Genomic DNA, 15,532 nt, shown 5'->3' with positions numbered 1-15,532 from the left:
ATGTTATGTTAAAGATAAACAGGGTGTAGGAGAATGTAAATAAGGAGAAAACATTTACTTAAATCCTGCAACAACAAAAAAAGACTTCTCTTTAACTACTTTCTCTGCCGTGTAAGTGATTTCAAATTTATGTGGACTTGAAAGTTCAGATGACTTATCTTCTCCACTTCACTCTTTCTTCCAGATGTTGGCCGAGGAGAAGACCATCTCCAGTAAGTACGCTGATGAGAGGGACCGTGCTGAGGCAGAGGCCAGGGAGAAGGAGACCAAGGCCCTGTCTCTGGCCCGTGCTCTGGAGGAGGCCCAGGAGAGCAGGGAGGAGCTGGAGAGAGCCAACAAGTCCCTGAGGACTGAGATGGAAGACCTGGTCAGCTCTAAGGACGACGTGGGCAAGAGTGTGAGTGTGGACAACCAACTTCTCTGGAATCTATGGGCCAGATTCCCAGATACCGATCAAGCCTAGTCCTAGATTGAGCCTGATTTTGAATCCAGAACTAGGTTTTTTTTAATGGCAATATTCTTAAACCACCAATAGGTGACAGGCATGTCCACAACCTTTTCTCACCTACCCACCCCTCCATCCCATCCGTAGGTCCATGAGTTGGAGAAGGGGAAGCGTGGGCTGGAGGCCCAGGTGGAGGAGATGAAGACCCAGCTGGAGGAGCTGGAGGACGAGCTGCAGGCTGCAGAGGACGCCAAGCTGCGTCTGGAGGTCAACATGCAGGCCCTGAAGGCCCAGTTCGACAGGGACCTGGTGGGACGTGACGAGATGGGAGAGGAGAAGAAGAGACAGCTCATAAAGCAGGTAGGAAAAGAAGGAAAAACTAAAGAGGAAAAGCCACCATTTTGTTACACAGAAGAGTAGTAGGTTCATGGGATTAACTCTCCAGGGTGTTCAAGCCACTCTTGAGCTACACAATACTGACACATACATACACAGCAACAAATGTTGCTGAATTGAGCTTGTGCTCAACCATTGCTTTCTGTATGTGTGCTCCCCAGGTGCGTGAGTTGGAGACGGAGCTAGAGGACGAGAGGAAGCAGAGAGCCACGGCGGCAGCAGCCAAGAAGAAGCTGGAGGGAGACATGAAGGACCTGGAGGGACAGATTGAGATGTCCAACAAGGGACGCGATGAGGCCATCAAACAGCTGCGCAAGATCCAGGTGAGTTGGAGCGAACAACGATACTGTAACACATTACCTTACAGTGATACTGTTGTGTTTATGTAGCAGTATGACAGCCTATTCCTTATTTAGTCATATGTAGCATGCCTTATGTAGCCTTATGTAACTGACATTCATGGTGTAAAATGAATCCAGCTAGTGTGAAGTTTGGCTATGGCTTTGACATAACACCTGTTAGGTTCTAAATAAACAGAGTAAAATTAATGGACAACTATGAAACGCTCCGACCAAGTTTATTCACCCAATTGGTTAGACAGCTGAAAGGACAAATACCTATTTACACAAGCACTGGTATTTAAGCCTTCCTCCTATGCTGAGTCCCCTCCTTTACACATCTGGACAGCCAATACATCTCTGTTGCTAGACGGGACTTTAGTGACGCATGTTCTTTCTCACTTCATCTGACCTGACCTCGGCCCAAATTCCTCACTCCTCCCCAACTCACGGCTGTCCTCTTGACTTGTACCAGACTGTAGCCTTTCTCCTTTCCATAGGATACCTGATGTCTATCAATAACATGTTCTGACAGAATGTAACCGTTCTGCATTCCCCTCTCTCCCTCAGTACCATGTACAAGGGTTTTTCATATTTCAAGTTTAGAAGTCGGAACCCATCACACCTTATAAAGCATTATGAAAGCCTTATGATGCCTCATAATGTAACTATGTCATTCCATCTCCAGGCCCAGATGAAGGACTTCCAGAGGGAACTGGAAGATGCCCGTGCAGCCAGAGAAGAGGTGCTGGGTACGGCCAAGGAGAGCGAGAGGAAGGCCAAGAGTCTGGAGGCTGAGCTCATGCAGATTCAGGAGGTAACGTAGCCTGGCTCCCTGTAGATAGTATGGCAAAGTGTGAAATGACACTCTATTTCCTATATAGTGCACTACTTTTGACCAGAGTGCTATTGTGTGTGTGTGTAGGAGCTGGCTGCTGCTGAGAGGGCACGGAAACAAGCAGAGGCTGAGCGGGACGAGCTGTCCGACGAACTAGCCAGCAACACCTCTGGAAAGTAAGTAGAACCTTTACTAAATTAATGTGATGTTAACAGCATTATAATGCCTCTTGTATTTCACAATTTTCCACAGTCAAATAAGTGGAATGAATTGGAAACGGTGAATTGAACGCAGCATTAGGTGGTGGTGTAGTGGAGCATTGTGCAACTGAAACATTGTGTGGTAATGTAGGGGAGCATTCATTGTGTGACTGACTGTTTCCTGTGTGCTGTTTCCAGGTCAGCCCTGTCTGATGAAAAGCGTCGGCTGGAGGCTAAGATCTCCCAGCTGGAGGAGGAGCTGGAGGAAGAGAGCAGTAACATGGAGATTCTCAACGACAGATTGAGGAAGAGCACTCAACAGGTTAGACTGGCAGGACCCCTCCTCCTAACGACCTGAAACACACTGTGACCACACCTTAAACACACTAGAACAGGGCTGCCCAACCCTCCTTCCTGGAGATCTACTGTCCTGTAGGTTCAGTCCAACCCTAATTTAACACACCTGATTCAACTAATTAGCTGCTCAACAAGACCTTAAATACCTGAATCAGATATGCTAAATTAGGGTTGGACTGAACCTACAGGACAGTAGATCTTTCCTTCCAGTTCTTTGCTGCCAATGACTGGAACGAATTGCATAAATCGCTGAAGTTGGAGACTTATATTTCCCTCACTAACTTTAAACATCAGCTATCTTGAGCAGCTTACCGATCGCTGCAGCTGTACACAGCCCATCTGTAAATTGCCCATCAAATCTACCTACCTCATCCCCATATTCTTTGTATTTACTTTTTTGATATTTTGCACATCATCTGCACATCAATCACTCCAGTGTTAATTTGCTAAATTGTAATTACTTCGCTACTATGGCCTATTTATTGCCTTACCACCTCACGCCATTTGCAGATACTGTATAAAGACTTTTTTCTATTGTGTTATTGACTGTACATTTGTTTATTCCATATGGAACTCTGTTGTTTGTCACACTGCTTTGCTTTATCTTGGCCAGGTCGCAGTTGTAAATGAGAACTTGTTCTCAACTGGCCTACCTGGTTAAATAAAGGCGAAAAAAAAAAAGAAATAAGGAAATCTCCAGGAAGCGGGTTGGGCAGCCCTGCACTAGAACCACAACTTGACCTTTTATCAACCATGCTTTGAACCCTCATTGACTACAATTTCAACCCTCATTGACCACCTCTTAGACACACATTGACCAACTCTTGGACGTACATTGACCATACCTTTAACCCTCAGTGACCAAGTTTTGAACTCCCAGCGTGACCACATCTTGACCACTCTTCATACTCAGGTGGACCAGCTGAATAATGAGCTGCAGACCGAGCGCACCACCTCCCAGAAGAACGAGAGCGCCCGGCAGCAGATGGAGAGGCAGAACAAGGACCTAAAGGCCAAGCTGCAGGAGATGGAGAACCAGGTCAGAGATAGTAGATTTACTAGGGTTGCTCCCAATTGAGAAAATATTAAGTGTCCCTACTTTCCGGTCCATCTTAGTGGGCGTGTAGTGTACCGTTAAATTGTGGGGTATCGGTTTCTTTCATCTCTGAACAGGTCAAGTCCAAGTTCAAGTCATCCATCACCGCCCTGGAGGCCAAGGTGGCTCAGTTGGAGGAGCAGGTGGAGCAAGAGAGCAGAGACAAGCAGGCCGTAGCCAAGGGCCTGCGCCAGAAGGACAAAAAGCTGAAAGATCTGATGATCCAGGTGGAGGACGAGAGGAAACAGGCCGAACAGTACAAGGAACAGGTATGCTGTTGTGTCATGCTGACACCAGTCTTAGGAAGAAGAGGGTGTTCATATCTGCTCATGGCAGTGTTACGACACTCTGGCAGTGTTACGACACTCTTATGAACCCCCCCCTACCCCACTTTACTCCTCTCCCCCTCTCCTCCCCAGGCAGAAAAGGGCAACACGCGGATGAAGCAGCTGAAGCGCCAGCTGGAGGAGTCGGAGGAGGAGTCTCAGCGCATCACGGCTGCCCGCAGGAAGCTGCAGAGGGAGCTGGATGAGTCCACCGAGGCTAACGATGCCATGAGCCGCGAGGTCAACTCCCTCAAGAGTAAACTCAGGTACAGTGTGACCCATGACCCCAGGGTCAGGGCAGTGTCTTTGGCAAGAGTCCCTGCTCCTGACTTCTCCTGTGTACTGTAGTTTCACTGTGCTCAAATCACTCAATAGAAAAGGATAACCACCCCAAATCAAGGCAGGTCCAATATATAACACTGAGTAGATTTACAGCAAGCACACTGACATGTCACACAATCAACCATTCGCCAACCACAATTAAATCTTCTCCCAATGGGCAAATGAGCATAAAGTACTCTTTTGGGGCTTGCAGATAACAATTCGAACACTGTACTACAGTATATCTGTTTCCAACACCATGGTGAGTCCTCTGGATATCAAAGCCTTTCTTGAATCTTTATTGCAGAGGCAACCCAATCCCAGAACCCAAGGAGTAACGTAGCAGGTACCTCTGCGCTCAAAGTTTATCACCATTTTCATTTTAACTTTCCATAACTTACCCCCATGCACTCTTGTCCAACTGACTGTGCCATTTCTCCGCCTGAAAGAGTGAAATATGGTTTATCGGTCAATATCTTCAATGGAGCTCCTCTGGTCGAGCTCATAGTCTGAAACAGTGCAAGAAAAGTGTATTGCACTTCCGTTGTGGTCTTTCTACTACTGGTGACCATATTTTTCTCCATGCTTGGTTTAGTTGCCCTAAACCAAACTCATTTCTCTGTGTCTGTCTAGCCTGGTTCCAGATCTGTTTGTGCTGTCTTGCCAAATCCTATGGTCTCCGGTGACCATCGAAGTTGACAATACAGCACAAACAGTTTTGGGACCAGACTAGTGTTCGTCTAGACAGGAGTCAAATGAGTTAAAGATATAACCGCCGGTGTGCAGCGTGCCTACTGTTACTATAACATCTCACTCATTCTGCATTTCAGCGATGCCATTTAATCTTCCTCGTGTTCACGAGTGCTTTTTACTCAAGTCTAACAAAACATAATAGACAAGTTACATGAAAGGATGCAGTTTGAACTTAATAGACCATTGTGGTTCCACTTTAAACGAAGCACAACTTATAAAGGCTTTATATATAACATGCAAAGGCCTCATAAGAACTATTAAAAGGCTTCATAAATCATCTATAAGCATGTCATACTCTATAAAGGGTGGCGTGACAACCAGAGTAGGGTGAATTGCCAAATATTTATACACCACTTATATTATGACATACGCTCACAGATGATTTGTGAAGTATTTATGTAGGCTATATAAAGCCTTTAAGTTGTGCATTGTTTAAAGTGGGACTATTATTGTAATAGCATGTCAATACTTTATTAACAGTGACGATCACAACCTGTCTGGTAGGTATTGTTAGACATCCATTTTACCTTGTTAAAACAAAAAGGTGGATAAAGGCAGAGTGATATACAGACGCAGACCATGGGAGCAAAAAGTCCAACATTTCCTGGTAACCTCAGGACAACCTAGACTGGTCTTGCCCATAGCTCGTCTCATCTGTGTGTCCTGTGTCTGTGTGTCTTGCATCGGTGCTGTCTGTCGGTCTGCGTTTCAGGCGCGGGACCGAGCCCTCTTTCAGCAGCGCACCGCGCCGTGTCGGGGGCAGTGCCCGGAGAGGGGTCATCGATGACGCGTCAGAAGAAGACGGAGATTCACAGGGGGACTACAACGGAACAAAGTCTGTTGAGTAGAAGAGCCCAAAACCATCCAATTAAATTCAGTATTACAAGCATCCAACCAATCAGACTCAGTTACTGGTGCCAGACAGACCCGCTTTACCAAAGAACACACAAGTGACTTCAACCTTTTTCTTTCATATCACTTCCAAATATGATTCTCTATATCAGTCACATATCGACTGCCTTCTCGTTCAGAGCACACAAGGCTTTTCACAATTCAAAACAGACAAAATGGAGGCATAAGAGACAAAGGCGTAATAATTAATTTTAGTGCCTGGGATGTTAGTGTGATTTGTTCTTTTGCTACACTGTTTTGTACTGCACTGAATTACTTGTCCCTACGATACTTCCTTAGCATAACATTGTACCCCTCGAAGGTACGTACGTAGGTTACATGTTGTTCCTTATTCTCCTTTCATCTGGAAGGATAAATCCAGGTGTTACTATTCGTCACTTTAAATCCTAATTAATTATAGGCATCACATTGTATTTCTAGATTTATACATCTAGCAGTCATGTAATTCTATTTCTATGGCATTATGACTTGTCCCGTCTTCTACACTGCTGTTAACTGTTAAGATCGTTATAGAAGGTCAATGTATACTATGACAAATGGTATACCCACCCAGCTAAAAAAAATAACTGATGTAGTCCAAATGTATTTTGTTTGTATTCAGAATAGCTGCCCCAATATTGGCGCATGGTTGCAACCATAGCAACTGTTCTGTTGTCTATGGTAAGGACAGTGACTCGACCATATATATTTCATACTTTGAATATTTTTCAGACTGTCAAGTATGGGTAGCAGAACACCTTCCTACTTTTAGAAACCAAAACCAGTCACCCCTACAGTCACCTACATATTCCTATCAGACTTTTCTTGTTCCTAAAGTCTAATACACATCTAGTATCAACAAGACAGGTACTTTTTCAGTTGTGTACCTTGCCAAGTAGAATATCAGCAGGAATCGTGTCATACCATCAGGCCCATTTTGTGTATGTCCAGATGCATATTCACCAAATGTGTTATTCCCGCCACTGGCCACCTTTACAACAATGTTCTGTCTTGTTTTTACTCAATTGACGTTTACATGCCACTTCTTCAAATCTATAAAATGTGGAACCACCTGCACAATAAATAAGTGAAAAAGTAACCGTACATGTCTGTCTCCACATCCTGAATGATATTGCCAAAAGCATGTTTAGAATGTTAATTTTATGTGTTCATTTTGATACAAAAAGGATTGCAAACCAACAGGTCAAAAGGTAGAGCACCTCAGGTGCATACATTTCAATGTAAATCCAGACAGAAGTTAGTAACACCCACAAACGGTTGCATGTACAGTTGTAAAATAAGCTCTACAAACTGTACTTCCTGGTCCTTAGTTCACACACAACAGCAGAGTACTTCCATAAGAACAGCTGCTGTAACAGTTGTTTTGTAGACATATTATCCTGGTCTCAAATCTGTGTGTTCTAACCAACTCCTTCATCATGAACATGACAGGGGAATTGGATAAAGCACATGGATGGAACCAATATAAACCAACGATATATACACATTGTTAGTAAGTACAAACGTCATTGAGTAGTAACATGCCCTAGTGTCATATGTCCTTGATATTGGACTATTGCTCCTCATTGGAAAGACATAAGGCTAAAACATTCTCTTTTAAACAGTGCGTAAAGAATTCACATGTCCAGCATTAAGTGTAACCAAGGCATCATCCATAATGGTTTTGGAAATATAGTATGAACTGTGCTTTCTCGAAACCCTATTCTGTTAAATCTATTATTGCCATCTTGTCATCTTTGATAACTCCCTGATCTGATATAAGATCAGTCTTGACAGGAATTCTGGGTCGACTGACCTGCTCAAACTGAACCAAAGCTGTCTTTAGGCCACTTCCTATTAGAAAGATCTAATATAGATTCTATGCAGTGCAGTGGTACCCCCTAACTCTAACTCATTAAAAAAAAATGGAGAGAATCTCAAACTTACACTGAAGAAATGGCAACAAATGTTTTTGCCAAAGACCTAGACTACATTTGAGATTTTCAGAAGTTTAAACTCAATGTACTTTCTCTGTATCTTGCCTCCCTTAAAATATTCTGCAAATGCATGACCGGGTATAGGCTAGCTAGTCTGTGCATTTCTCACAGATAATACTTCAAGTTACCAGGTAAAAGACCTTTAAAAGAAAGTATCTTCGTACATGAATAAACCATTGCTTTTAACTCAAACATTGACCTGTAAAGTAGTAGTACCCATAACTTCAGACCATCCTTAGCTTTTACAGCTGATGACAACACAGCACAAAGAAAGGACTAATACACATTCTCCAAAAGGTAAAGCTAGCCTAACTTACCATCTCCGACACTTTACATGTATAGCCTCGATAAGCACATATGTGGCTTAGCTACGAACGGGAATATCAGAGAGTTAGACATACAGAAAGGAATCATGACTAGGCAAAACTTCCTTGTGGTGGTGATATATTGCTAAAAGGCAGCAATGCTAAAGGCTAACAGCATCAACTATTGACCAACTTCACTCTTCTGCTACAGTTGGCACACCAGGAATCCAAGATGGAGTCCAATCAGAACGTGGGTACAAGGAGGACCGGGGGGGGGGTTAGTAGCAGGGTTGGGGTTGTCATTGCAGGAGGACATGCAGCGGGGTCAAGGAATCCTCACTTCTATTATTCATTAATAAAATAAAACTGTAGCGTAGCATCATGACTCAGTGGTTCTTCTCAGAGTCCATGCAGCAAATAAGTTGATAGAGGGAGCGGCTTCCTGGTTCATAGTCTGACTGAGGGGGGAGGATGTTCAGCTGAGTGTAGTGAGAGGGGGACACAGTTTAAAGCCCTACTGATGGGTAGTACAGTGTGGGGAGGGGGACAGGGGAGGCCCTCGTTTCATAGCAGGATCTTGACTCCCCCTGATGGTGACTGGGAGCCGTGGGAGGAGATCCCCCGAGGAGGCGCAGGTCCAAACTCTAACCGCTTCACCAAACTGAAAGAGAACGTCTACCATGATGAGTAACATGTAAATCAACAAGTTAATTTTAATGTAGAACATCAGACAGAATGTTATGAGCAACAGGAACAAGAACAACAGATCCCACCCAGTTCATGTTCATTAGTTGTCACTACACTACCAGCTAAACATCCTCCCCTCTTAGTTGATTTCTAAGACCAGTATAAATCTAAATGGAGAGTAAAGTACTTTTTAGTCCAGATATCTGGCTATCTTGAGTTGAATGCACTTGCTGTGGGTCACCCTGGATGGGAGCATCTGCTAAATGTTGTGCCATGTACACCGAGTATACAAAACATGAACACCTGCTCTTTCCATGACAGACTGACCAGGTGAAAGCTATGATCCTTTTTGATGTCACTGGCTAAATCCACTTCAATCAGTGTAGATGAAGGGGGAGATGGCTTTAAAAAAAAAAAAAATCTTTAACCTTTGAGACATGGATTGTGTATGTGTGCCATGCCCCAATGAATTGAGGCTGTTCTGAGGGCGGGGGGGTGCAGAAGGTGTTCCTAATGTTTGGTATACTCAGTGTATATTATGCATTTAATTTGTTGTTTTGATTTCTGTTTGGATCCCAGGAAGTGTCCACTGCCTCGGCAGCAGCTAATTGGGAATCCTAATAAATACTACTACTAAGTAAGCTGAATCTAGATACACACAACGAGACAGAAATATATATATATATACATACAGTGGGGCAAAAAAGTATTTAGTCAGCCACCAATTGTGCAAGTTCTCCTACTTAAAAAGATGATGCCTGTAATTTATCATAGGTACACTTCAACTATGACAGACAAAATGAGAAAACAAAATCCAGAAAATCACATTGTAGGATTTTTTATGAATTTATTTGCAAATTATGGTAGAAAATAAGTATTTGGTCAATAACAAAAGTTTATCTCAATACTTTGTTATATACCCTTTGTTGGCAATGACAGAGGTCAAACGTTTTCTGTAAGTTTTCACACACTGTTGCTGGTATTTTGGCCCATTCCTCCATGCAGATCTCCTCTAGAGCAGTGATGCTTTGGGGCTGTTGCTGGACAACACGGACTTTCAACTCCCTACAAAGATTTTCTATGGGGTTGAGATCTGGAGACTGGCTAGGCCACTCCAGGACCTTGAAATGCTTTTTACGAAGCCACTCCTTTGTTGCCCGGGCGGTGTGTTTGGGATCATTGTCATGCCGAAAGACCCAGCCACGTTTCATCTTCAATGCCCTTGCTGATGGAAGGAGGTTTTCACTCAAAATCTCACGATACATGGCCCCATTCATTCTTTCCTTTACACGGATCAGTCGTCCTGGTCCTTTTGCAGAAAAACAGCCCAAAGCATGATGTTTCCACCCCCATGCTTCACAGTAGGTATGGTGTTCTTTGGATGCAACTCAGCATTCTTTGTCCTCCAAACACGACAAGTTGAGTTTAACAAAAATGTATATTTTGGTTTCATCTGACCATATGACATTCTCCCAATCTTCTTCTGGCTCATCCAAATGCTCTAGCAAACTTCAGACGAGCCTGGACATGTACTGGCTTAAGCAGGTGGACACGTCTGGCACTGCAGGATTTGAGTCCCTGGCGGTGTAGTGTGTTACTGATGGTAGGCTTTGTTACTTTGGTCCCAGCTCTCTGCAGGTCATTCACTAGGTCCCCCCGTGTGGTTCTGGGAATTTTGCTCACCGTTCTTGTCATCATTTTGACCCCACGGGGTGAGATCTTGCGTGGAGCCCCAGATCGAGGGAGATTATCAGTGGTCTTGTATGTCTTCCATTTCCTAATAATTGCTCCCACATTTGATTTCTTCAAACCAAGCTGCTTACCTATTGCAGATTCAGTCATCCCAGCCTGGTGCAGGTCTACAATTTTGTTTCTGGTGTCCTTTGACAGCTCTTTGGTCTTGGCCCTAGTGGAGTTTGGAGTGTGACTGTTTGAGGTTGTGGACAGGTGTCTTTTATACTGATAACAAGTTCAAACAGGTGCCATTAATACAGGTAACGAGTGGAGGACAGAGGAGCCTCTTAAAGAAGAAGTTACAGGTCTGTGAGAGCCAGAAATCTTGCTTGTTTATAGGTGACCAAATACTTATTTTCCACCATAATTTGCAATTATTGGTGGCTGACTAAATACTTTTTTGCCCCACTGTATATGATTTTCAGAAATATGTGATTTTCTCATTGTGACCCATTTACCTGTCGTAGTGTGGAGGGCTCATGCTGCAGGCCTGGATCTCTGTGCCTCCCTCTATAGCAGAGGGGGTACCGGGACACGACGGAAGAGACGGTCTTTTCGGTGACGTGTCGTATACGAAGTCTCGACAAGACGCCAACTTGGACTCCAGGTTCTAGAGCATCCAAGGGGGGAAATAAGTTGTATTACAGTCTGAGATCATCAGACACAAATGGAGATGCGTTAAAAAGGAAAATTCCCAAACAATATCGTTTTTGTTTGGAGTTTTCCTTTAAGTCATTAAATTAGAGTTCTATTTTATTCTATACATCATTGAAGGTTCCTGGTGATATGAGGGTGGTATTAAATGCATAGGTCCTACACTGTTTCTTACCCCAACTTTTCTTAGGAGCTCCCCGACGATGTTGAGTGCAGATATGCGAGCCGACGTACTCAGGGGAGTTCCTGTTAGGTTATCCCCTAAACACAAAACACATTACATTTAGCACATATCACAACATCAAACTACAGCTACTAAGGCACGGAGTTTTTAAAGCCAGAGGGCAACATCGCAAAACAAACCAGGCCAGGGTTTGGTGGCAAATTCTTCTTTAGTTGCACTTTTTCTGAATCTAAATGCACAACCATGATTCGAGCCAGTATCTTAATAAGTAGTTGAACATGTTATTATTCCAACCTGGTGAAAATGTATTGTTTTCATTTTCGTCAAAAATAACTTTATATCGAAAGATTGCCATTGATTTGACGGCCTGCTCACGCGCCGTTAAACCCGATGACGTGTTTCTACGCACGGGCTTAGCTAGTCAACGTCGCCATGGCATCGCCTACAAGTGTGATTGGGGATTTCTATTAGAAAGGCATTTTTTGCCTATATCTTCATACTGTACTGTCTCTGACTAAGGGATTAACTAGCATTCCACCATTAAATTATATTTTAAAATGAGGAAAAAGTCATTATTACAGTTTAACCCACAACACAGCTACCATTGGTCTCACCCACCTCGACGGATGCTTGAGGCTGGGGTTGCTGGGAATGTACCAAGTGGTTTGGAGGGGGTTGTCAGTATGGTGGAGCGTGACGATGATTCGGTCCTGTCTTTCTCTTTAGAGAGGCTACTGGGGGGGCGTCGCTCCTGGACCTGCTGTACAGCTAGCTCCTGTCGTAAATCTGCCCAACACAGAGAGAGAAGAGACAACAGATCAGATCTCAATACTGAGGACATTTGTGACATTGATACTACAGTACAAATATAGAAAAAGTCAATACAAGTAATCACCAATACGCAATGGAAGTCCCACCTACTTCCTGGATCATGTTTTTGAACAGGCATCAAGCTTATATATCAAATTCATGAAAACGTGATCATTTAAGATACTGTACATGTAAAATGATATTAGTATTTGTGGATGAATTTACTTTTAAACTGATGCCTTTCATGAAGGTTTTTTATTGCGTTTTTCTCCCGTAATCAAAAACCTTCATAAAAGGCACTCGGTAAAGGTAAATGAATCCAAATACAATTACAGTATATATCTTAAGATGACCCCCATCATGAATATGATGATATATATAAGCTTGAAGACCATTAATAAACAGTACGGGACTTCAGCCAGGACTTTTATAGCTGTAAATTCTACACAATGCCAAACTCAATCTCACATTTGCTCTGCTTACTTTTTGAGGAATACAATGGGCAAGGCTGGAGCATCCTGATATTACAATGTCAGTCAACTATCAAATTGCACATATTTTTGAAACTGGTAACTAAATCTGGCAAAATCAGCTGTTCTTGATTAGAACATGAAATGAAAACCTTTTTGAGTTTCTTGTTCCACTGACTCACCTCTGGCTTCTCTCTCTCACACACAGAGAAACACACTGACCTCTGTACCCCCCCTTACACACACAAACCTCTGGCCTCATCCTTTAGTCTCTGGACAGACTCCAGAAGGTTTTCCTTTTCGTCCAGCTCACTCTCCAGGAAGGCGTTCCTCTCGATCACGTGGTTCATCCTCTGCTCAAAGTCCTCCAGGGACATGATGGTCGCCCTGCGAGACAGGACATTGGTCAGTCAGTTACTATGGTTACGTCTTAAATTACATCCTAACCTCCAGGGTGAGTGGAAGGACAGACATGGTTGAATCTGTATGAAGGCCTATGAAGTTTGTGACAAAATGGGTACACATTGGCAAGACACACACCAATCTCATTAGGGTGATTGGATAAAGAAGTGTCAGACAGACACTTCAGAGTTACAATACAATGACAACCAAGCAGAGACAGGCTTTTTTTACATAGTTATTGAAAGTCCCTCATCAACATAACAACAGTCAGTGTCATTACGCCACAATAATAACAACCAAGTCGAGGCCAAAGTGTCCAGACTGACCTCTTGGCCCTCTCCAGGTCGTCGTTGGACTGCTCCAGCTCTCTGATGTACTTCTGGAGTTGGTCCTTGACCGCTGTGGTCTCTTCCAGGTCTCCCTCCAACAATGAGATCTGCCTAAACGCTTCAGAGTGCTGTGCCTCGTACTTCTCCTGCAAAAACACAGAACACTTCTTTTTGATGCATGTCTGCTGCTCATTTCTGGCCTTAGATGATGTTCTCCCTTCACAGGCTTGTCCTTGACTGTCCCCAGAAATGAAGGCTTTTAGCACAATCAAGTATTCAATGACTAACCTTCCCGCTGGGCTCAGCAGTATAAATAGTTGCTCAGAAGTCAGCTGCTCCGTGGTAATGAACACACAGGGCCCCTGGTGATGGTGGCTATGATTTAGTGATGCTAGAGTGACCGTGTGTGTACTACTAGACAACTCAAGACACAGAAGGCGCTTTGAAGTCTACTAAAACATACAGAATATGGAGACAAACTTTACGTGATGGGATGCAGAGTATACGAGATAATATGACGTGGTGATGCAATACTACAGAATATGAGTAGTGTTGGCCTTGATAATTCAGGTGTTCTAGGTTCTAACCTGGATGTTCTCCAGTTCCATGCGTAACCGGTTGTTGTTGGACAGTAGTTCTCTGTTCCGTGCTTCACACTGCTTCAGCTCAGTCTCCAGCTCCGCCTCATAGTCCCTACTCATTTGCTGGAACTCCTGCAACTCCTCCTGTGCCTCCTCAGCCCTGGACACAAACACGTCTAACCTTCATAGCTAAACTATGTAGAAGGAAATCACCACTGAATTCTGATCTAGGATTAGATTCCATTTTTTCCTCTGTTACAGGGTGAAATTAGGATGGTCATGGCTAGAAGGGATCCAGCTTTTGTCAAATTAACATCAGATTTGACTTTTCGTAGCAGGTTAGGAGAACTTACACAGCAGGTTAGGAGAAATTGCTTAAAGTTAGGGAAAGGTTTAGAGTTAGCTAAACACACACACAAAAAAATACACTTTTTTGACGTTAAGCTGGATCCCTTCTAGCCATGACCGTTTAGGATTGATATATGATAAACTTCCTAGATATACACTTACGGACAACTTCAGAGATACATATTCAGATTGTTTCACTTCTATCCATTATCCACACATCTAGGCCAACCAGTTCGGCTGCGAGCTACCAACCATTGGTAGAATTCCTTACCTTTGCTGGTGTTTGTCTGACTGCTCCTTCCAGAAACTCAGCTCTTCTTCTATGGACCCAAATTTGGGCGTCTTGGGCTCCCCCATGTCTAACGTTACAGCGGACTCTATGGTTTCACAAAACCTAGTAAAACATCTAAAGTAAAGAAGGAACATGGCACTCACTGGTCATGTTGAGGCAGGCTCTTGTTTGTCTAGCTAGCTAGCTATGGAGACCAATTAACCATACAATGGAATACATGATGCTTGCATGCATGTTGACACAACAGTTAGCCCAGTAGGGTTAGCTAGGTAACGTTAGACACTTGATAGCTATGTTTTTTTTTTACAGCCCGTTGGAATGTCCAGTTTGATCAGATAATTATTCAGTTACTTTAGCTAGCCTATTCAATAAATACATTAACATGTTGGCTAGTTAACTAGCTAGTTTAGCGACATCACAACCGTTACGTGAATAACATATAAACTGTTGTGCGATATACGATAGTGAAGATTTCCGACTTTCAGAGAGTAAAATATACGGCAGAATGCTTACCTGAACGCTGATAGCTAAGAAAATGTAATATTACCTACCTAGCAAACAGTAGATCAATAACATAGATAGCAAAACACTATCAGGAAATAAACTGCCCTTCTACCCAAATCCAAACAATTACATCCCCGCGTTTACAGCACACCATTGGTGGATTGAGAGGATGACGCAAAGCATAGGCATTTCAACCAATCAAGTTATATTTCCTGGAAGACTGTGAGCGTAGACAACGGGGTTCACTTTATTAGTCATTCGGTGCACTGTTACA

The 15,532-nt window shown here is 43.3% G+C and overlaps 2 protein-coding genes across 8 annotated transcripts in view; one reads left to right on the top strand and one right to left on the bottom strand.

Annotated features, from left to right (window-relative positions):
• Positions 1-7,060, top strand: part of LOC139370278 (myosin-11-like) — a 39,457-nt gene extending 32,397 nt beyond the window's left edge. For 2 of the 4 annotated variants that reach the window (XM_071109665.1, XM_071109664.1), the window contains 11 exons: positions 185-397; positions 593-805; positions 1,003-1,164; positions 1,868-1,996; positions 2,105-2,193; positions 2,416-2,539; positions 3,488-3,613; positions 3,748-3,939; positions 4,090-4,262; positions 4,625-4,663; positions 5,783-7,060. In XM_071109665.1, the coding sequence (XP_070965766.1) occupies positions 185-397; positions 593-805; positions 1,003-1,164; positions 1,868-1,996; positions 2,105-2,193; positions 2,416-2,539; positions 3,488-3,613; positions 3,748-3,939; positions 4,090-4,262; positions 4,625-4,655 (1,452 nt within the window). In that variant the 3' untranslated portion in view covers positions 4,656-4,663; positions 5,783-7,060. The remainder of the gene's footprint in view (positions 1-184; positions 398-592; positions 806-1,002; positions 1,165-1,867; positions 1,997-2,104; positions 2,194-2,415; positions 2,540-3,487; positions 3,614-3,747; positions 3,940-4,089; positions 4,263-4,624; positions 4,664-5,782) is intronic. The other 2 variants (XM_071109663.1, XM_071109662.1) reach the window with 1 other exon arrangement.
• Positions 7,061-7,107: 47 nt separating this feature from the next.
• LOC139370277 (nuclear distribution protein nudE homolog 1-like) lies at positions 7,108-15,399 on the bottom strand. Of its 4 annotated transcripts, none has more exons than XM_071109661.1 (9): positions 15,306-15,399; positions 14,734-14,868; positions 14,121-14,274; positions 13,531-13,679; positions 13,053-13,189; positions 12,141-12,308; positions 11,514-11,599; positions 11,143-11,294; positions 7,108-8,924 (listed from the first exon to the last, which is right to left on the bottom strand). In XM_071109661.1, the coding sequence occupies exons 2-9, from the start codon at positions 14,817-14,819 to the stop codon at positions 8,828-8,830; spliced, it is 1,029 nt and encodes a 342-aa protein (XP_070965762.1). In that variant the 5' UTR covers positions 14,820-14,868; positions 15,306-15,399; the 3' UTR covers positions 7,108-8,827. The 4 variants fall into 4 exon arrangements, with proteins under 4 accessions (XP_070965762.1, XP_070965761.1, XP_070965758.1 ...); XM_071109660.1 differs by having other exon boundaries at positions 13,047-13,189; positions 15,306-15,381; XM_071109657.1 differs by lacking the exon at positions 15,306-15,399 and having other exon boundaries at positions 13,047-13,189; positions 14,734-15,272.
• Positions 15,400-15,532: the final 133 nt, after the last annotated feature.

The sequence above is a fragment of the Oncorhynchus clarkii genome, chromosome 17 (assembly GCF_045791955.1).
Source record: "Oncorhynchus clarkii lewisi isolate Uvic-CL-2024 chromosome 17, UVic_Ocla_1.0, whole genome shotgun sequence".
Taxonomy (NCBI): Eukaryota; Metazoa; Chordata; class Actinopteri; order Salmoniformes; family Salmonidae; genus Oncorhynchus; species Oncorhynchus clarkii.
Note: the sequence above shows the minus strand (reverse complement) of the source record. Positions and strands in the feature narration are given on the sequence as shown.